Genomic DNA, 22,275 nt, shown 5'->3' with positions numbered 1-22,275 from the left:
CTACGGAAGACGAGAAGGACAAACAGTGCCGGATTTACTCCTTTATAGCTTTCGCTCAGGCCGCATTACAGTGCGGAGAGATGCGGTGCGGGACTGGAGATAAACGACGATCGAAAATCAACTAAGTGTGCTACGTCGTATTATTTTCAATTTTAAGTTTATTGCTTGAAAACAAATGAAATGGACATGTCGTAAATAGTACAATAGACATTTTTATTTAAAAAAAATTACGAAAAATAAAATTAAAGAAAAAGAACTTACTTTAAAATGTTCGGAAATACTACTATTCTGTCATCGGTGTCCGGTACCTTCCTGGGGCCTGTTTCATGAAGCTAGATTTCTTGCTTAGCCGGGTAACGTGTCGGGTTTAATTTACCGCCGTTTAAATTCATTTTATCTTCGATCACTTACATTTAGCCTAGACTACCTTCAAATCCTACAAGTTATGTGGCTAAATGAGAAATCCTGATTCGTGAAACGGGCTCCTTGAAAAGGTTTATTAAAATTCGAACAATTAAAACTGACATGTTTAATAATAATAGCGTGCATTCACACATAGTTACATTGAAAAGAATCACATTGTGAGATATTGTATTGGTTGTTAGGCATAGTGATTCTGCTTACAATGTAAAATTTGGGACAGTACTGTAAAAGTTAATGTATACAGCAGCTTCTGGTCCAGAGCAGACGAAGGCGGGAAGAATGGAGACGAAGATGCGCCTGCGATTGATGTCCTGTTTAGCCAATAGATAAGCTGTACGAACAGGTAACGTACGGCGAACGGTCCGGATATGGACCAATCCATTGCCGCCGTGGTGTGTGGGAGGGACGCTCTAAATTTGGACCAATCGCCGGGCGCTGCTGGCGTCTTACTCACGTTCATAGTAGTTGTAGTAAATACTGAGATCCGCGAGAGCAGGGCTGCCTTATTGGAATAAAATACTGGCATAAAACTCCTCCCGCGCCGCTTAGTTCGCCCTGTCGCTCGGAGCCTTTGGCCGGCGCAGAGTCCGACTCCCCCGGTCATCGCACTTGGCGGGTTTTATGCGGTAATTCCAGCTGGGCCTGGTGGCTTTGTGGCCGGGTTGCGTGAGGCGGGCCCGCTTCTGCTCGCCGGTCCGGATGCGCTTTTAAAGCGCCTTGTCGCCCCTCGCCGGAGTCCCGTTCCTCTGCACCGAGTCGGAGCGCCGCCCGGAGCCGCTTTGGACGGAGCGGCCGCCCTGGTCGCCCCCCGGCGCTAGCTGTCCGGCCGCTGCGGCGTCGCCGCCTGTACATATGTGGACACTTCTCCGTGACGGGGAGGCCTCTTATTGCCGCGCGGGGGACACCGGTGTGGCCGATGACGCTCGGCCTGTGGCCTCTAGAGGGGAGCTGAGGAACCGTGCTGTCCGTGTCTGGCCGCGCCCGACGAGGCTGGGCTGCCTTATCTTGTGTGTGTCTGAGTTTTAATGGTGTTTGTATAACTGCCGTGAAGGCCGATCATAAACCGGTACGAAAATGACCGACATGAACAAAGACCTAGTGGAGCTAGTGTGGGGAAGGCCGAGCTGCAGCGCTGTGACGGAGACTCCCTTCAGGAGATGGACGCAAGGTACGGATCTGCCGTCCCCGGGGCACCTGTCGTGTCTGTCCTGCGCGTGTGTCACATGCCTGTCATGTTTCTCATAGCAATCATATGTGTGTCACCTACCCGCCCTGTGCCCTTAAGATCGAGGTGTCTTAGTGACAACTGTTTGTGAGTGTACTCTGCAAGTGTTTATTACCAGTCCGATTGCTGCCCACAAACGCGTGAGTGATGCCGAATGAATCCCTCTCTTAATGTTTTTAAAGGGTTTGTCTTCAGCCAGACGGAGCCCAGCGCGCTGGAGCAACTGGAGGGCGGACCGTGTGCCGTGATCGCCCCAGTGCAGGTCTGCTTTACCGACGCAAGTCCCGCGAAGCATTTAACTCTCGATCAAAAATATATCGGAGAACATCAGTTTGTCACTGGAGTGAAAGAAAGCAGTAATATTCCTGGACAGTACAATAGCACGTATTTGACTGGAGTACAGTTGAGTCAGTCATTATGTGGACTTATGTTAATATGTATGTAAAGCATATAGGGTAGTACATCAGCCTGATGGCAGTACTGATATGGAGATGAGCTGGTTGCAGGTCGGCAGGTTGTTTGATGACGGGCTGCTTGTGGCTGTGACTGTGACCATTAGCTGTATGAAGTAGAGAGGTTAGGTGCTTGGCCCCATGTCTTTCCGTCCTCTAAAGGGGTGCTGCCATGGCCAGGTGTCCTGTGAAATGTCATTTTTGGCTCCAGTTCATTGATGGTCACTCCCTTACCCCCTTGCAGGCCTTCCTACTGAAGAACGTCTTGTTTAATTGCGAAGGCTCCAGCTGGCCAGAGATTTCAGGTTGTTTCTCCCTAAGTGTTATGCTACATTCATCCTTAGCTCCTGCCTATATATATATATTTTAAGTAACTGGAAGGTGTTTTATCTGAGATTATCTGTGTAGGATTTCTTTTCTATTAAACTGATCTGTAAGCTCCTTATGATGTACCGGTCCATGTCGGAGTTCGCCGTGCCCGAACTGAAGATGCTGTCTCGTTCTTCATCATCCCCCAACAGAGGATGAACAGAAAGTCGCCCTCTGTCACACACTCAGTGAGATCTTGGAAACCGCCTGTTTCCACAAGGCCGAGTCCTACTGCCTGGCCGTGTGGTCCAGAGCGAAGATGCTGGAAGACTCGGAAATCCCAGGCGGCCACCCAGAGTCCAGTCAGCCGACGGAGGGCCAGCAACCCTGTGAGACACACCTGCGTGACATTATGCTTTATACTTAAAAGTTGTATGTGAATTAACAGCATCTAAAGATGAATTGCTATTGTCCTTAAATGTCTTATTAATGAAAAGGAAGAATATGGCTGACTGAGCAGTTACCTTAAGAACGACGATGCTGATTGCACTGAAGGGGTCGAATCATCCTACAAACGCAGTTGCTCTCTTATGTGGTGCAGCGCATGTGGCCTGTGGTCACGCTGTTTTTCTGACGCATGCCGTTTTCCCTTGTGTGTGCGTGAGCCCAGCTGCACTCGGGGCGGATCAGCTTGGCTTTGAGCGGTTTCACGCCGTCATTCAGTAAGTGAACACTCGGAGGTTTCTTCCCGCGATGCAGCGTCACACGCTCTGCCCCATATGCAGACACATGACCACACCGCCTGTGGAAGGTCCTTCACTGGTACTTCCTTCAGGCGCTCCATGGTTCCAGTCTTATAAAATTTGTTGCGTTCATTGTTTTTTAGGTATAGTTTGTTGAGTTACATTTTTGAAACATGCAACCTTGCATATTTTTACACACAGCTCCGCATACTAACGGGTGAGGAGTTTGTTGCACATGCGGCATTAATATGACATACTGCATTTAATGGCTATGAGCGACTCATTCACTCAGTTTTCCCACATATCTGTCATGATTGTGTTTCACCACAACGCTTCCAGTTAAAAGCTTCTGTTTTGCTGGCACACAAGTTGCACCAAGTCACATAAATACTAATACACTTAAAAATGCTAATGTCAGCAATAACTGTAAGAGAGAACTCCCATTGGATGGACGTGCTCTGACTCCTCCTATCCAGTGCTGATTGGCTAATCCAGTTTTGTCACCTGTCAGTCATGATCCGGGGTTTTATGCCCATGGGTTTTTCAGGTGACCCTGATTTTTGGGGAACCTAAGGGGAGATGGGACTGTGGCGCACAGCTAAAGCTGACGTGCATGAATAACACGCACCCCTGTTTCAGGAGGAGGACCCTGAAGACCGTGGAGGAGCTGAAGGAAGCTGTGCTGTCCTTCTATGACATGTGGAGGAACAAGTTTGGGGTGCTGCTCTTTCTGTACTCCGTCATACTGACTAAGGTGTGTCCCAGGGGGCCGTCTGATGCCTGTTCTGGGGAGCGTGTGGGTGCGTGCTCTGCGGCCTCATCTAACTGCAGTGGCCTTGTCTTCAGCTCCAGTGTAACTCCAGTAAAGCACCAGTCCAGTGCATCTCTGTCTCTTTGTCACACGCTGAAATCCCATGCGTGTGACTTTCAGTTCAAGCCAAACATCCTGGCCCATTGCGTCCTTCTGCCTTACATCAGCCCTGCTCACTGCTTGCTTTCCAGGGCATTGAAAACATAAAGAATGAAATTGAAGACACATTAGAGCCTCTGATTGATCCGGTCTACGGCCACGGGAGGTAGGATCTGGCCATACACCCTTTGATATTTTTTTTCCGATTAGATTCGTTCTTCATGGCTTAATCTACTTCTCTCCTCTGTTTCTCTCTAGTCAGAGTCTAATCAACCTCCTCGTTACCGGACACGCCGTGTCCAATGTGTGGGATGGAGACAGAGAATGCTCTGGAATGAGTAAGCGATGTGACTCTGTTGGTAGAGTCGGTGTCGCTTCTGAATATGCTAAAGTAAAAGGAGGTCTGGCCTGCATGCACAGATGTCTGCCTGAGAGGCTCTAAGGGGGTTCTGGGTTTTCTCATTGTGCATCACATGGCAGCAGAACCAGAAAGGGTATTTTGGTCTGATCTCTAGTGCTTTTCAGCCACTAGATGGCAGTGTTTGACTATGAATGACAGCTAGGTGTTTTTTTTTGTTTTGTTTTTTGCGGTCCAGAACTTTGAATTTATTTGCGGAACAGTTTCTGAACAAAAACATTTGTGTGTTTTTTTTTTTTTTTTTGTATGGTTTCTATATTTGTATTTTGTATGGTTTTTATATTTGAAAATTGCGTAATGTTAACAGGACCCCTTGCAGATTCTGTTTTGCTTTCCTTAATTCTAACCGGCCTGACTGTTTCAGAGCTGCACGGCATTCATGAGCAGGCAACTGTGGGCTTCCTCACTCTGATGGAGTCTCTACGCTACTGCAAGGTATGAGTCCTCAGAGACCTGCCTCTCTGCCCTTCAGGCAGGTGTATGTGCGGCCGGGGTTGGTGGTCTGAGCCCAGCTGTTTCCCTGCTTTCATGCTTCATAGGTTACCTTTAACTGTCTGCACTTCCTTGTCCCGTAACATGTGCTCGTACTGCCAGCTGTTTCTCGACCTTTGGGTGGGGCAGCGTAAGACATTCGGCCAGTGAGCCGTTTGCCGTGTCAGGGTTCGAAGTCCAAGGCCCAAAGTGAACACATGAGGATCTCTCAGCGGATGGTATGCAGTGACGCATCCTGCTGGGGGCTGAAAGACCAGGCCGACCCCCCCCAACCCCCACCCTCAGAACCTGCCAGTTCTGGTCCACAAGACTCTGACTAAAATGGGCCTGCTGGTATTTTTAGGAAATGCAGCACTCTGTATGAAATGCGAGTTATTTGCTCTGGGGGCGTTGCTGGTGATCCTGACTGCCCCGCTCAGCCCCCCCCCCCAGGTTTGAGCTGTTGTTTGGAGGCGCACATGTGGGAGGGGGGGTAGGCGTCACACTGCGGGGCATGTTGGGTAGAACATCACAGGTTCAGTGGTTGCACTGTTGGTGCCGCCTGAATTGGATCCTTTGGTGTCTCACACACAATGCTGCCTGGCTTGGCTCTCCCTTGCACTTCTTGCATCTCCTGAAGGGGCCTTGGGTTCGACAGCCTGTGATTAACTGGGTTCCAGTGTTACCTGCATGTGCAGTTACAGTGCAGTATATCCGTGCTCATAGTGTCAGGGTGCCATTTTTACTGGATTTAATGGAACCCAGGGTTTAAAACAGCTGAGTAGTGTTTAAATCACACCAGCTGAAAATGAGCGAACTGATAATAGACAGCACTGGCTGCCCCCCATGTAATGCTGCCAGACAGATAAACAAACTAGCAAGTAAATGTTGTGCAACCCCCCGCTGCTGCTGCCAAAGTGTTTTTAGGCAAGTTAATCTCTCAGCGGATTTTAAAATCTAATGAGAGTTGGGTGTCTGGTTGATGGAGAGATCCGTCATTACACAGCATGGCTGGCTTTTATATTTGGGAAGTCTCCAGGGCCCCTCCTCCATGCAGCACGAAAGCATCCCCCTTACAAACCTGTCTCTCTATTTATTTAATAAAAGCTTTTATACGTCGCTAACTTGCAGCTATTTCAGGCTGTCTGAGTGGATGCCAAAGTACAATCAGTGATGTTACAGCCCTGTGCGTGTGCGAGTGTGTGTGAGTGTGAGTGTGTGTGACTATCCTCGTGTCTGCGCTGAAATGAAATCTGCCTGCTTTCTGTATCTCTTGCAGGTTGGTGCCTCTCTGAAGTCTCCCAAGTTCCCTGTTTGGATTCTTGGCAGTGAGACTCACCTCTCTGTGTTTTTCACCAAGGTAAGTTCATCCAACGGGACGCCGTCTGCCTGCGAGAGGAAGGCCGCCCCCCCTTCCCACGGCATGGGAACGCCTCCTTGCTGTCCTCTGCCATTCCCAGAAGAATGTGCATTAATGGCTTTAAAGCCCCGACTTTGTTTAAAAGCACCATTTCCTTAGAGATGTTGTTGGCTGTTCTTGCGAGGTCACCCTCTGCTTCTCTGGCCAGTCCTAGGTGCCGTGACAGTTTGGGCATCCGGCTGTACTGGTGACACATGCAGATGTGTCTGTCCCCTTGGAGGGTGCGGGAAAGGTTCATTTGGCACTGTGGTGTCACTGGAAAAACAGCGCAGTGAGGAAACTGCGCAGACAGGAGGTGTGAACCTGGTTGATCATCAGCACTGACATGCTGATATATTCGTTATGGTCACTGGTGAGGGCTGGCAGTCTCCCGTCTACCCACCTGCTGGTCCGGCCTGCATGTTTGACCAGCTCTTGGGGGTGATGAACAGTCCAGTCCACAGACCACTGGCAGCAGTGGCTCGGTCCAGGATTAGCTTAACATGAGCGTAACAGTCACACCTTCACTGCATAGGAAAACGGGCAAGAGATCAGATGCTTGCTGTTCTGCTTGTGCTGAGGCTTCATCTTGGGGAACGTGCAGCCCCCACATCAAAGTGGGTGTTACATCACTGACTCTCGTATCTCTGTACCTGTCTCTAGCTTCTGAGTAACCAAAGCATTTCACTGTGTCGCCTTAACTGTATATTTTTTTTCTTTTCCTTTTTTGTAAGAAACCCCCTATCCTTTATTGCGCTGAAGGGCCTGGGTTGTTTTCTTTCAAAACGATTTTCTATGAGCTTTCTGGGTTAAGAGTAAGCCTAATGCCAGACATATTATAAATACCTCTTTCCATAACGTCGTCTCCCCTGCCTAATAACCTCAACACATTCTTTGTGTCTTCAGAATATGATACTGATTAAGGTTAATGCTTGTGGTTTTTTTTGAGAATTCCTGTTTGTGCCCCCAGGTGAACAACAGAATCATTTCCATTTTGGAAAAGTGATCTGGGTGCCTCCCATCTGTTTTGGTTTTTCCCGCTGGAGCCCGGTCCAGCTCTTGTGCGGCCCGTCGGTGCGGCCAGTGAGAATACCCGAGTCGTGGTTCTGGTGTCCTCAGCGTCACGGTGTCGATGACCGAGCGCTTAAGAGACTCACTTAGTCACGGGACGTTAAACCTCATGTGCCGTTCCGCTGCTCGCCTGGTCTGTGACGGTGATCTGCGCAGCTGGGGGCCTTGCGTGGGGGGGTGTAGGAGACTCACGGCTTCCTCTCCCGAGGTCGGTTGCCGGCTGTCTCTCCAGCCTCGGCCACTGCTGATTTGCCGTCGTCGGAACCTTTAAAGTGTAAGCGCCCCTCCCTGGTTAATGAGCAGCCTATTAACGTGGGAGAACTTCCCTGACATTTTGGGTTTCCCCAAAGGTGTGTCCCATTTGATTACACAATGGAGTATGTGGGGGTGGGGGGGCAGGCGGGTCCTTCCCGACCCGGGGCGGCGGTAATGGATAGCAGCATCACACGGCCTTTCAGCGAAGCGGTGAGCCGGATAATGCAGCCCGATCGTGTATCGTGACAGCGGCGGGACAAAAGCGCAGAGAGATGGATGCGCCAGGCCAGGCCCCTGCCTCTCCTCCTCCTCCCCTTTGAAGTGGCAGGCGGTAGCGAGAGCTCGTACCGCGCGGCAGCGAGACCTCGTACCGCGCGGCACCATACGCTCCTGCTGGCCTCCGAGGCGGCCTGACCGCGCGGCACCATACGCTCCTGCCGGCCTCCGAGGCGGCCTGACTGACTACTGATGGGGAAACCGGCTGAGAAGTCAGCGAGGCCGACCAAAGCCTCCTGACGACACCCCCCGCCGCTCCCCCCGGTGGGATGCTGCAAAGTGCTCCCATCGCACATACGGATCTCTCTGATAGGGGGGGCGGCAGTGAAGGAATATCCATTCATAGACTCTTAGCTTTAACCTGGGATCGGAGCGAGAGGTCGGTGTCTGTAATCAGGGGGTGTGGACGGTGCATGAGAGTGGTTTGTGGCCAAGGAAAAAGAACCGCATATCAGGGTGGGGGATGGGGGGGGGGGGTCTGTGTCTGTGTACTACTGATACACCACAGTCCCTTCGGAAGCCACTTTGGTAGCAGACAGACCATTAATCATGCGGCACTGTTTAGCTGTCAGACGGCCGACAGAGAGCCACGCCTCCTGGCAGCAGGGAACAGACAGCCTGCCGTCTCTGTACACGGCCTCCTCCCAGCACTCCGCTGCTTTATAACAAAGGCGGGACAGACAGGCGTGTGCGGGGCCGGGGGCGGGGGGGGCACCGGACCAGGCCCTCAAGCGTGTGGGTCGTACTGAGGACTCGCCGCTTCCCAGCTGGTGCTCTGGGTTAGATATAAGGTTACGGAGGGGAGGGCCGGGTCGGGGAGGGCCAGGTCGGGGGGGGGCGGCGTGAGCAGGACAGTCGGGAGTCAGAGCGGCGTCTGTTTCGCTGCTCGATGGGAATCCCAGATAGAAGGAAGCCGCTGCGGCTCAGACCTGTCATGTGCAGGGAGAGTTAAAGGCTCCTGCAGGGATGGGCTGATGGGGCTAAAACCTGATACCTCTGCTTTGTAAGGCACCCACTTTTACAGACTTACTTTCTCTACCAGTATTTTAACCAGTAGTCTATCTCAAGGAATATTCTCTAAGGTCCAACGGCATTCCTCCTGGGAGCAGGCACAGTCACCTTCGGGGTAACTGTCCTGCCTGTAGCCCCTTATAATACATGCAGTGTGTGCTTTCAGTGAGAGAACACGAGTCGACGACCAGTTGGTTGTTTACCTGCTGGTCTTATGTTGTCCCGACGACGGAGGGGAAGGTGCACGGCACGTAAGAACGCAGCGTGGCGTCATCCCCGTGCTCAGACCCCTGATCCGTGCAGAAATGGCTAGCTGAGATTTGCAGAACATTGCCATTTAAGGGTAACGGCGGCGTGGTTCTATTTGCAGATGGCTGAGTAATGCCTGAGCTGTTCTCGCTTCCAGCACAGTTTGGTTATTGCATTGCTGCAGTATTAAAAAATGTGCTTCTTCAGAGCTTCCCTGTTAGCTTACGAGAGGCCGGCCGACCCAAACGCGCTCCCCTTTCCGGCTGCCCCCGCCCCCGGAGGCTCGGCTTTGGGGCGCAGATGCTCAGGTATTCAGAGGCCGTCTGCTGCCAGCTGTTAACCTGCGTCTTGTCAGTGTCGGAGAGCTGCGGTTTTCTCCTGGGCTGGCTGAAGGCAGCAGCTCTCTTCCTGGCTCACTGGCATTGTGGCCATGCGTGTTCTTGACAGAACGCAGTGCTGTTTTTAGAAATGTGATTCTCTGGATCTGAATGTATTGTTCTATGTTCTTGTGAACATTTCTCTTTCGTTTTAGCAGTGGTGGGGGGAGGGCAAGTTGTTTTATTTTATTTTTAAAAAATTAAAAAATCTCACCATACAAACAAAACTTTGTTTGTTATCGTTTCATTCTAAGTGCTTAACTAGAGCTATTAGAGAGGTTGATTTCATTTTTTTTTCCACAAATGCAACCTTCTTCATCCGTTTGGACAGTTGAATTATATTCAGGTGGAGTGCTGCTTCTCCTCCGAGCAGCTCTGAATGGTGGGTGTTGGCTCAGTGCCTGAGTCCTCTGGTCCCACGTTGCTCGTCCGCTGGTATCGAGTTTCACGAGGCTGGATGTCGGTGGCCTGCCCATGTTCACTCGTGTTTGTTTTCCTCCTGGTGACTGGTGGAGTGCGCGGAAATCCAGGGGCGCTCGCTGTTACATCGAGACCCCGCTGCGTTTGTTTCCTGTCGTGGGACAGGAGCAGTAAACAGAGGTGTGTGCTCGGGCCCCATCTCTCGCCTCGGGTGCGTTTCGTAGACACGTGCCGGGGGTCCGTTGCCATGCAACTGGGGGACTCTCAGCAGTGACTGGTGGGGGTGCTTACTGGCTGGACTCATGCACCATGCCCCCTGCCCTTGCTCTGATCTCCTGTAGCAGACACGCGGTTTGTGGTCCGCCCTCAGTGAGGACTTTGCTAAGTGCTTGTTTCTGTAACGCCTTCATTACCCTCAGCTCCCCCCTAGAGCTCCCATATCCTGTCCTTTAACCCTCCGCTGCCTTTACAGTCTCATAGCCCTAAATCCCACGAAGACACTTGGGGCCGTGGGTTTGTGCGTGTGACTGAGCAGATGCCCACAGGAAGCCCCTTCTCAACAGCCTGTCATTTTAACACCATATTGCTTCTGTCTTTGTCCGGCGAGGCTCCATCCGCATAGACGGCGCTTGTACCCACCCAGGACTTCGAGCCATTACTCATGATGAGGACATTTGCACACATCCTGCCTGGAAAATCTGTGACGGGTTGCATTCTTATGGTGAAAGTCAATCTGCAAACGTGTATGTTTACGTATTGCGTGATTTATGTAGGGTTTATGCCGACCATGAGGGAGACGAACCCCTTTCAGCAGCTTGGCTTAAGGGGGTGCCCTCACGCTCTGCTTTTCGAACCCTGAATGCTACCAGAATCAGTACACATCTGACCCCTGGCAGCTGTGACTGCTCCTCTCTGGGCCGCCTGCTGCCAGCTGTGAGATCTGACGGTCCGGACGGGAACATGTGCCCCCTTGGTCTATTTTCAAAGGGGACAGGAGAAGCGTCTCCGAACCCTGGCTGAGAGCCTCCCTCTGTTCCTCCAACTCCATGTCCCAGTGTGCCAGTGAAGGACCCTGGGTTGCCTAAGCTCTGCGTCGGGCTGTCAGCACCAAGCCCAGGAACACAGCACACTTAATCGGACACAGTTAAACGTAGTGAGACACGATCCCCCCTAGATCCTTACCGTAATCAGTTGCTCTCCAGATATCCTCTTAAAATTAGCCTAATTATTCATAAGGGCCATTTACCGTGGCTCTTTCTGTTTGTTTGGGTTTGTGACTAATGAAAGCTGCAATAATATTTTTACTCTGTGCATATTGCTGGCTCAGTATGTGACAGTCTAGAGTTCGTTACCTGCAGATACCTGAGAGGAAGGGCAATGTCATTGGCTGCCTGAGAAGGGCCACGGGATTGGCTGCCTGAGAAGGGCCACGGGATTGGCTGCCTGAGAAGGGCCACGGGATTGGCTGCCTGAGAAGGGCCACGGGATTGGCTGCCTGAGAAGGGCCATGGGATTGGCTGCCTGAGAAGGGCCATGGGATTGGCTGCCTGAGAAGGGCCACGGGATTGGCTTTCATCGGCTCTCTCTCAGTCCCACCTAACCGGATATCAGCAATACCTTCGGCTTTATTTGTTTGCCTGTTTGACTTTTCTGGAGTCTGCATGTAAAACTTGGGTAGGCCTCTCGTTTGTGGTCCGTCGGGGCTTGACATTTACGTTGGACTGCTTGGTGGTTTCAGTTTACTGTTTACTGCCCCCTACTGGGCATCTTGGGTAATGTCGCATTACCTACCTCCAGCCGCAGGCCGGGTGGGCTTGGGAACAGAGCTGAGTGGTGGTTCATTTCTCTCCTTGAAGTCTCCTCCCTGTTCTTGTCATCCCCTTCCAGGAAATGGCACTGGTAGCCCCAGAATCACCATCAGAACAAGCCAGGAGGGTTTTCCAGACGTTCGACCCAGAAGGTGAGATTCTTCGACTGATGTGGCTCCACACCGGTTCAGGTTGCAGGTGCTTTGACCCCTTTGGTCAGTCTGACAGCTCGTCCTGACCCAGTGCCTCTTGCAGGCGGGTGATGGTCTACCCCCAATGGGAGTGGAAATGGGGGGGGGGGATTTGAGGTTCTCCCTCACAGCTGAGTCAACTGTCCGCTGCCGCTAACAGGATTACTGATATCTTATTGCATAAGGCTGGGCGCCTTTGTGGGTGACCCTGTCCTCTTCTTCATGTTTTTTTTTCTTCATTTCCTCTTCTTTTAATCAGACGATCTGCAGCTGTTCACTGAGACATGAACGGGTAGCGTGCCATGCTAATGAGGCTAATCCACATCCCTCCGGGCCGCGGCCCGGCTCTGTGCGTGGCTCCGTGCCGCGGCCCGGCTCTGTGCGCGGGCCGGCTCCGGGCCGCGGCCCGGCTCTGTGCGCGGGCCGGCTCCGGGCCGCGGCCCGGCTCTGTGCGCGGGCCGGCTCCGGGCCGCGTAATGGGTACGCGTCAGGTGACAATGACTGACGCGAAAGCTGAGGAACTTTAAAGGCACAGAGACGTAAACATACCATATGACATTCTGTGAATGTCCACCTTGTCTGTGGACCTATTAAGGCAGATCTGACCAGCTGGGTCACATTTTAACCTGCTGCAGACTCCACTCTTCTGAATGGGTTGGACTTCCTGAGAGTGCGTAACCCAGACCTGAAGGCGCAGCTGCGCTGCTATGTCCCTCATGTCTCCTAGGGGTCGCCGCTGTGTCCCACCATGAGCCGCATGGCGTGTTTACATTAGCAAGGCCCTTATGTAAACGTCGCTGTTTGTGTGCCCGGCTTCGAGCCATACTCCTCACAGCTGTTCCCTAATTACTTCCCTCTGCTTTTATTGGGGGGCGGGGTTGGTCTGGCCGGGGTGAGTCATGAAACATGGGGTCGCTATCACTACACCATGGAGACAAACAGAAGAGTTGCATTGGTTGGGGGCTCGATCAGGGCCTGACCGGTGCAGACCGGCCCGGCGTGCTGCTGCTATGTCCGTTGGTCTAGGTCATGAAGGCGGTTTTTTACCTTAATCTCTCCCATGCCCACGCGGAACTTAGAGAGTGATGTTCTCAGGGAAGCCGTCACCTTTAGTGCGCTTCCTCCCATCTGCTTGGTGGGTGTCTCGAATCGTCAGGGGGTGTCCCGCGAGGGACTTAAGCTCAACCTCTTCTAAGGCAATAAACAACATTCTTCTGTCTCCTGTGTTTATGGGAACAATGTGGGCCCTTCCAGAGCCTCTCTGCTTCATTTGGACTGGATCCTCCCAGTAGACATGTCACACTGGGGTGACTTGTGCAAGCTGAGATGTCCTGAACTGAGCCCCCCCCCCCTTGGCTATAGGACCAGGTTCACAGGCAGTGCAAAAAAGGTCAGGGGCCTCATTACAGTCTAGCTGTCTAGTTTCATGGAATAGAATCTGTCATGCTGTGTGCGACAGTAGCCAAACTGCACTCCCACTTATCTGGTGGTGACGGAGGACATGATTGGGCCTATGTAATACTGTCGGGCATCAGGAGTGAGCCGTGCCATTCTCAGGCCGCCGAGAGTGCCGCTGTGGTTGGCCTGCCTCGGTGAAGCTGTGCTCCAGCTGGCTCTCGCTCTCTAACTGCTCGCTGCTTCAGTCTCTGCGTGATAATATCACGAGGCCGCTGCCCACAAGCTCGAAACAAGCTGCCAGTGACCCCCTTCTCTTTCTCCTTCCCCTTCTCTTTCTCCTTCTCCTTCTCCTTCTCCCACTCTCAGCAGCTTCTTTTTCTGTTTTGTTTGGCTTCTGAACAAAGATCAGGGGTGGGCAGTCTTATCCAGAAAGGGCCGCTGTGTTTGCGGGTTTTTGCTGTAAGTCCAATTAGCGGACTGATTGTCTGAGGAGTCCTGACACCTGGCTTTGATCAGCTGACCTAAAGGTTATGCCAAAAGCCTGCATACACACCGGCCCTTTGCAGATAAAATTGCCCACCCCCACCATAGAGGAGGTCACAGCTGAATTAAGCGGCCTAATTATTCATACGGTACGGGCTAAGGGGTGAATAACGGATATCACACTGTGTGGGACGTGGGACACGCCGCTTGCTGTCCTACTCCCTTCGCTGTCAGCCGTGCTGCCTGGAGCCGCTGTAACCAGTGCGATTAGCCAGGGGAGGCAGAGGAAATGACCCCAGCGAGGTAGGAAGTTAGGGCCTGCCTTCCCATGCGCTTCCGGGGTCCATCACACGCTTCTGTGTTCTCTGCCTGTAAGCCTTAAGGTGCTGCCTTCCCATGCGCTTCCGGGGTCCATCACACGCTTCTGTGTTCTCTGCCTGTAAGCCTTAAGGTGCTGCCTTCCCATGCGCTTCCGGGGTCCATCACACGCTTCTGTGTTCTCTGCCTGTAAGCCTTAAGGTGCTGCCTTCCCATGCGCTTCCGGGGTCCATCACACGCTTCTGTGTTCTCTGCCTGTAAGCCTTAAGGTGCTGCCTTCCCATGCGCTTCCGGGGTCCATCACACGCTTCTGTGTTCTCTGCCTGTAAGCCTTAAGGTGCTGCCTTCCCATGCGCTTCCGGGGTCCATCACACGCTTCTGTGTTCTCTGCCTGTAAGCCTTAAGGTGCTGCCTTCCCATGCGCTTCCGGGGTCCATCACACGCTTCTGTGCTCTCTGCCTGTAAGCCTTAAGGTGCAGGCAGGCGAGATGCATCCGCTCGTCCTTCTCAGTGACTACCTGAAATGTTCTCTTCCGTCTTCCTCCACCTGCACCCCCATCCCGTCTCCCGTGTCCCTCAATCTCTTCCAGGCTTCTGTCACCACTTCTCTGCCCTTCTGCCTCAGCACCGAAACTCAGCTTCTCTTCCCGTGCTTCTGTTCCTCTGCAGATAACGGCTTCATCCCAGATTCCCTGCTGGAGGATGTGATGAAGGCCTTGGACCTCGTCTCTGAGCCAGAGTAGTAAGTCACCTCCTCCGGCCCGACACTGTAAGGTGTCGTTCTTCTCATCGGGCTGCGTGTGCGTGTGCGTGTGTGCATGCATGCTCTGGGAAATATTGTCTTTATGTTAGAGCAGGAACTCTGATGCTTGGACCTGTAGTATTTGTCCTGCCTTTAAGGGTCACGTGACAACATGTCCAACACGGCCTCGGTGGAGACAGTCCCCAGCCACTCCAGTCACCGTTGTCAGATGTTCCCCCAGGATTTTTCCGAGATACGGGTGTCTATCACAGCTCTGAAATGTCTGCGGGTCGTGATCGGGGCAATAGACACGTAGCCCTTGGACTTGCCCAGGGCTTGTGCTGAAGGCCCACCTGCTGATGGTTCACTGTCTATAGAGCCATCAGAGCAGACACTCTGGTTATCGGGGTGGTCTGGGAGCAGGTGTCCTACTGGCGTTCAGCTGGTGTGTTGGGGGAGAGCCCAGTATAGACTGAACAGGCTGGCGGCTCTTTTCAGGTTACTGCATGTGCCAACCTCAGCTCCCAGGCTCCCAGCCTCAGCTCCCAGGCTCTCAGCCTCAGCTCCCAGGCTCCCAGGCTCCCAGCCTCAGCTCCCAGGCTCCCAGCCTCAGCTCCCAGGCTCCCAGCCTCAGCTCCCAGGCTCCCAGCCTCAGCTCCCAGGCTCCCAGCCTCAGCACCCAGGCTCCCAGCCTCGCTGCCAGGCTCCCAGCCTCAGCACCCAAGCTCCCAGCCTCAGCTCCCAGGCTCCCAGCCTCGCTCCCAATCTCCCCTTCAGAGCTCATCAATATGTATGATTTTATTGACAGTCCAATTATATATTTTCAGTATGAAATCTTGATGGTATCCATGTAGTAGCAGCTCTGACAGCCTCCCCCGGCCCACTCATCCCACTGGTTTCTGTAAACCTGCCCCCTGCCCGTCATATTTGTCCCGTATCCATGGATTCATACCATCATCACTATTGGAAGGTGTCAGCTTAGTTAATTGGCAAAGGTGGGGCCAGGGCAGTGCTGCCTAATGGATTTGTCTTTAAAAGGAGTTTTCTCTGTTTTATCTCCCTCTCAGCTTTTGAACAATGCTCAAACTTCCAGGAATTTCCGTCAACAGTTATATTTAGTATGAGAAACACGCGATGCCTGTAATGAGAGGCGTAAGGCTGAGATGGATCACGCTGCCTCTGTGTACGTTGGAAACGTGCGCTAAGACAACATGAGCTGGCCTCCTAAATGGGCTTCTTTACTTCTGCCCCTCTGACGGTTTCTCTTCCAGCGTGAACCTCATGAAGAGTAAACTGGACCCTGAGGGACTGGGCGTCGTCTTACTGGGGCCTTTCTTACTGGAGTTCTTCCCCGATCAGGTACTGGGTCACGGCTTCTGCTCACTCACGTACTGGTTTTCACAGGCTGTCGGGGGGGGGGGGGGTCTCCACTGCACTTTGGCTGTGTGCTGTTCCATGAACTGCGAGCTGCCTTGCAGACGGCCGTTTGTGCCCGGTTCTGATCCTTGGAGTGGTCCTGCAGTCGTACCCTTGAGCCCAGTTTACCCTAAATTGCTTCAGTGCACCAGACTTACCTTAAAAGTTGCTCTGCATTTTTTGGATTGTTAGCCAAGCCAAAAAAGTTACGATAATATTAACGATGTCTGAGATACTGGGCCCAGGCAAGTCGCTGGCGTGGGCGGGAGCAGCGGGGCCTGTGTGCCGGGGGAGGGCTCTCCAGCTTTCACATCGGAGTCCTTCGAGCCGAATGAACATGAACGACACTGGGTAGCAGTTACTGGTTTCCGTGCCGCACAACACCATGTTCCCAGGGCACTCTGTAAATGTTTACCAGAGCGTTCTGCACCCTCATATCCGCCCACTGACCATTAAATACATCGACGTAAATTCAGCTTGGGTGGCCGCCCCGCACTGGCCCTGTGCCCCGCCCCGCACTGGCCCTGTGCCCCGCCCCGCACTGGCCCTGTGCCCCGCCCCGCACTGGCCCTGTGCCCCGCCCCGCACTGGCCCTGTGCCCCGCCCCGCACTGGCCCTGTGCCCCGCCCCCGGCCTTGCCGTGAGCGGGCAGTTTCTGCAGCCCTTCTGGTGGAGGTTCCTTTCAGGTTCAGATTGACATGCCTGTGAACCCAAACCTGTTGTGTGCAGTGTTGTGCACTGAGATGCAGGCCTCCTTTGTGCAGTGTTGTGCGCTGAGATGCAGGCCTCCTTTGTGCAGTGTTGTGCGCTGAGATGCAGGCCTCCTTTGTGCAGTGTTGTGCGCTGAGATGCAGGCCTCCTTTGTGCAGTGTTGTGCGCTGAGATGCAGGCCTCCTTTGTGCAGTGTTGTGCGCTGAGATGCAGGCCTCCTTTGTGCAGTGTTGTGCGCTGAGATGCAGGCCTCCTTTGTGCAGTGTTGTGCGCTGAGATGCAGGCCTCCTTTCTGACACAAACACACCTGCCTCTTCCTTTTCAGGACACAGGAATCCCCGACTCCTTTCCAGTGTATCACTACAACGGGCTTAAGCAGTCGAACCACAATGAGAAGGTAAGCTGCCCCCCCCCGGTACACGCATCCCTCGTTGTTACACCTTTGTCACATTGCTGTTGCTTGTCAGTGATACACCTGACTCTCACTACTCTGTTAAAACAAAGGATATTGAAACTGTTCTGAGAGGTCTGCCCTCTTTCTGCAGCTTGAAGGACATGGATGAATGTCACTTAGGCACTTTGCAGTTTCGGGGTTTTAGATTATGTGACGTCCTGTAGAGAGCAGCCAGATCCAGTCGTACCCTGAGCAGTGCATTCTGGGCCTGTGCTTCCTGTGCACCTGACCTCTGACCCTCTCCCAGAGGAAGTCTGGACGCTGATGAGATTGACACACAGCTAATCACCTCCGACAGGGAGATTGAGTCCGACCCTGGCTGGCCCGCCAAATGTATTATGGGATGCTCCGTTCCCGTGGAGCGTTTCAGCTGTGTAGCTCTGAACTGCCTCTTGTCTCTTGTGCTGACATCTGCTGCAGCCGCCTCAGCTCTCTGTTTAATAAAGGCTGATGTTTCGCCCCGAGAGCAGAGCCACGTGTGAGAACCTTAACAGCCAGCAGTAAACACAAAACACTCCGAAGTTCTTAGGATTCCCTTTCTCTCTGGGGGAGACATGCTTACCGCAAATGTTTGCTTTAAACTCCCAGAAGCCTCTTTGCCCCCCCCCCCCCCCCCGTTAACCAAGACCACACATGCCAGTATTAATCTTATAATAAGTGCACCTATATCCTGTTATCCATGTGTAATGTGTCCTAGACACCACTTCTTCACTTGGACGTTAGCTTGTTAATGCTGCACTGAGCGTTTCATCTGCGCTGACACTAGGTATCGGCCTCTGAAATTGGGGGCTGTTGGGTGTTTCAGCTCCTGCTCTGACTCGGTGCTTATGGTCTGGTGGGGGGGGGGGGGGTCTTCAGGAGCTCAGACCCCCCTTCAGTAACCTTGGATCAGCTTTGCCGGCTCCAAGTCGCTTGGAGCTCCAGGACGGCCCTCATTCTCCCACACTCTATCCAGGCGTTTGATCCCCGTGTGACCCTTCATAAAATGAGGGTCAAAGGTCGTCGCCGAGGTAGCGGGACTGTGACGAATGCGTCCCTGATGCCTGTGTGCTCCCGGTGCCCTGCACAGCCCAGGCCTGATAAGCAGCTGAAACACAGGGACGCCTCTAGCTGGGCGGCAGCTGTGCGGCAGCTGTGTAGAAGGTGCCGGGAAGCGCGGCCTTTAATACGGTGACATCATCGGTTATGTTCGGTCAGCCCTCTCATCAGCCTGTAATGACCGGTTATTAAGGGGTTACCAGCGAAGGCTGGGCCGCTGGCTGCATGGGAGGCCCGGCTGTGGGAGGAGGTGGGCATGAAGCCCTTGAGACAGGCTGCTAGGGGTCTGGGGCAGTGAACTGGGAGGGACAGGGACTCGATGCAGGGCCCCGGTGTTTGTCCTGATCCCTCGCCCTCTGCTGTGCCCGACCGGTTCAGGTCCTGGCATCTTCAGCTGCAGAAACCCCGCGGCCTGTGTCTGTATGCGATGTCCGTAACGCGCGTGTGCGGCCATCCGATCCCCCCACACGTGGAAGTAATCAGGGGGCGGTTGTTTAATTTGATGGTACGAGGCCGTCGACCTGCTATCGGATGTCTTCTCGTTAAGTCGGTCTTGTTAGCTGTAGCCTTGATGAGAGGCCACGACCCCCTCCTGCCCAAACTGCCTCATCACACCCCTCTCTCTCTGTGGCCGTCTGTCCCTCTGCCAGGTGGCCTATGTGGAAGGAACCGCACTGGTGTTAGGGTTCGAGGACCCCATGGTGCGGACAGACGACACACCTATCAAGCGCTGCCTGCAGACCAAGTGGCCATACATCGAGCTGCTGTGGACCACGGACCGCTCCCCGTCGCTGAACTAACTGAGCCCCCCCCCCCCCCCCCCCCCGCCGTGTACGGATGCTGTAGCTTCACCTGGAAGCACACAGGCTCTCCTGGCCCAGAGCCGACTGCCTGCCATGACACCTAAGCTCTACCTACACCTCCTTATCTACTAGAGAGTTTCCCAATCCAGCCCTTGAAGACTCACAGACAGTCAAGATTTTTGCTCCCTACCTAGCTGGGAGGAAGCAAAAATGTGGACTGTCTGACATGGACCAGCAGTGAGTCCGTAAGGACCAGATTGGGAAGCACTATACTAGATTATTGTCTCCCTGTCAACCCCGGCCTCTCTGACCCAGTATCCTGTCTTCTCCCCCCCACCCCACCCCCCCCCCTTCCTAAAGGGCTCATTCTATGTTTAACCTTCATCCTTCCTTCCTATTTTGCTCTTTTGTGTGGATATTTCGGTCGCCTGATTCGATCCGTTTAGCGCGAAAGCGTTTATCCTGCTGAAATGTGCGGCGTTGCCCTCACGTCGACTCACACTGTTAACACGCCTCCACTGGCCCCTCCGTGGGACCATGTGACCCCAGCCTCTCGTTGGGCTCTTGCCGTCCGTGAGGATGAGCACATCGATCAGGCGGCTTGTGTGTTTACCAGTGGTGCCCTGGAGCGGGGGGAGTGAGTGAGACTGAGGTGAGCTGCGGCACCTGGCATGAAATCGGGAGTAAATATTAATAATCAGTCGGTAATCACTAAAAGCTTTGGTTGTCATGTTTTTTCCTTTGTCCATCTATTTATTTTCTGCATGATGAATCCGCGTTATGTCATAACCCACTACACCTGCGGCTTTATTTATTTTGGTCCTGCTGGCTTTCCCACAATAAACTTTTTGGTTTTTGAGTTTTCTCCCCTCCCCCATGGTTTCTTGAGGTGTGTGTGACCCCCCTACTTTAACTGCAGCCCAGTCCAGTTGCTTGGTCTCTTACCTCTCCCGCACGCTCTGGCTTTCAGGTCTGCCACACTTTCATACATATTCATGCAGTGCACAAATTGAAAACACATTTGAGCTGGTCCACTTAAAGTGGTGTGTAGTCACTACTGAAATGGCAAACTTTTTTTTCTTTATTTAATAAAAAAATTTATCGTCTTTATAGGGACTGTGACAGAACATGAATTAATTTCCTCTGTACTTTACTGTTCATGTGGTTCTTAATGTACATTATCTTAAGGTTTTATCTGTAGTGTTTGAAGATTAATGCCATCGTATTGGGGCCAGCAGGGGAAACTCAGATCCTGTTATACTGTGTGTATGTATGAGGGCACTGCATCTGTTTTTGTCTCGGGTAAATCAGCCCTGAACATTCATCTGGAAGCTGATGGAGGCTCTGTGAAAGATTTATCCTGCCTGCTGAAGCTGGGCCTTTCACTCACACTTAATTTTCTTATGTTCCTCCAGTGAAGAAAAAGGTCCTAACCGCCAAAATGTAAACGTGAAATAAGATGTTGGTTTAACGTCTCCATTTTAGGTCTTCTGTGTACATGAAGGTGAAGTTTTACAGTTTGTGATTTACCGTTTATCTCTGGCACTAGCTGTATGCCGACGACGACCCTCTGTGCGACATCTATCACATTATTCTAGGCTCCTATGTCAGTGTAAACAAAACTGGAATATTAATTAGCAAAATGTAACGGTCTCTTTCAGAAAGTATAGTAATAATGAAAGAGAAATTTCAGGCACGCAAAGTACATTATGTAATCACTTAAAACAAAGTGTGTTCTTCAATTAAATGGTACATTCGCATCCTAGAACATTTCAGTGTGTCGCTTACCACTCGTGTCCTGTTCTGTACAGAAAGTGGTTTAACATCCAACAGCGCAGTCTAATGTGATTTGTCTGGTTTTTGATCCCCAAGCCCTGTTTTTCCCAGCTGTTTTCCTTCCAGTGACCCATCTCCCCTCCAGCAGCGTTTCTGGTGATGCTGGGGTCCGCCCCGCACCCCATGGTGGGCCGTCCCCGGACGCGCACACATGCGATGGCACCGTGCCTTTCAGTTGAGTCAGCACCTTTACTCAGCAGTAGGTCCCACATGAAATAATGGAGCGCGCCAGCCAAAAAATACATGGCGCACACTTGGTTGAGGGTAGATTGGAACCTACGATCCCCTGTAGCAGTGATGGTCCCGCCCACAGACAGGAATAAGCCGATTTTTATGGTGATGGACCCTGTAAGTTACCCACTAGGGTGAGAATGAGAGCAGGGTGGGATTATCCCCTGAATCGTGTCTGTGACCCCTCTGTTCGTCCATTTGAGAAAGAAAAAATAGGTAGAGTGAAAGTGCACGACCTCCCCTATGGGTTTGCCAAGAATAGGCGATAGTCTCAGGATTGCAGCGTGAGAAGAGCGAAAGCTCAAGAAATACCGGGAGCTATCCAGAAACATTGCATGCATGAAGCTAAGAAACAAGCCAAAGTCCGCTTTCATCACATCAATGTGGCAGAAACACTTTGCTCTTTCAGCCAGAGCTGGTTGGGCTTCTAGGTGTGGATGGAAGGTTTCAAAAGAGGCAAGGATCACGGCGAGAAGAGAGAATGAGACTGTCCAGGATAACAAGATATTGAGGACAAAATGCCCTTTCCTCACGGTAAAGAAAATAGAAGCAGTGGCATGATGAGAGCTGAAGTGGCTGGAGATTCGGAAGTATTTGTCACTTGAACCCTGTTGAAGCTCACAGAAGCAGAGAGGGATCAATGGGCCAAAGAGGGTGTGATGGTCAGCTCACGGGATGCCAGACAGCAGCAAGCTTTCCATCGTGCTGCTTATGCTTTTAACACCTGAGACAGGGAGGGAGAGCAGGAACTCGCACTGGACACAAGTGGTGAAAACAACAGTTTGGCTTTGCCCTTTCAGTGACCTCCGAGACGTAGCTCTGCACGCTAAGCTCACA

General features: G+C 52.4%; 1 protein-coding gene across 1 annotated transcript; it reads left to right on the top strand.

Moving 5' to 3' along the window:
* The first annotated feature begins 75 nt into the window (after positions 1 to 75).
* On the top strand, positions 76 to 21,139 carry mindy3 (MINDY lysine 48 deubiquitinase 3). The gene is made up of 15 exons (XM_023844546.2): positions 76 to 1,591; positions 1,831 to 1,910; positions 2,345 to 2,405; positions 2,622 to 2,798; positions 3,080 to 3,131; positions 3,792 to 3,906; positions 4,155 to 4,228; positions 4,321 to 4,400; positions 4,845 to 4,915; positions 6,231 to 6,311; positions 11,897 to 11,969; positions 14,877 to 14,949; positions 16,221 to 16,308; positions 17,402 to 17,473; positions 19,219 to 21,139. The coding sequence occupies exons 1-15, from the start codon at positions 1,498 to 1,500 to the stop codon at positions 19,366 to 19,368; spliced, it is 1,341 nt and encodes a 446-aa protein (XP_023700314.1). The 5' UTR covers positions 76 to 1,497; the 3' UTR covers positions 19,369 to 21,139.
* Positions 21,140 to 22,275: the final 1,136 nt, after the last annotated feature.

Source organism: Paramormyrops kingsleyae, chromosome 9 (assembly GCF_048594095.1).
Source record: "Paramormyrops kingsleyae isolate MSU_618 chromosome 9, PKINGS_0.4, whole genome shotgun sequence".
Taxonomy (NCBI): Eukaryota; Metazoa; Chordata; class Actinopteri; order Osteoglossiformes; family Mormyridae; genus Paramormyrops; species Paramormyrops kingsleyae.
This window is presented reverse-complemented; position numbering and strand designations above follow the sequence as displayed.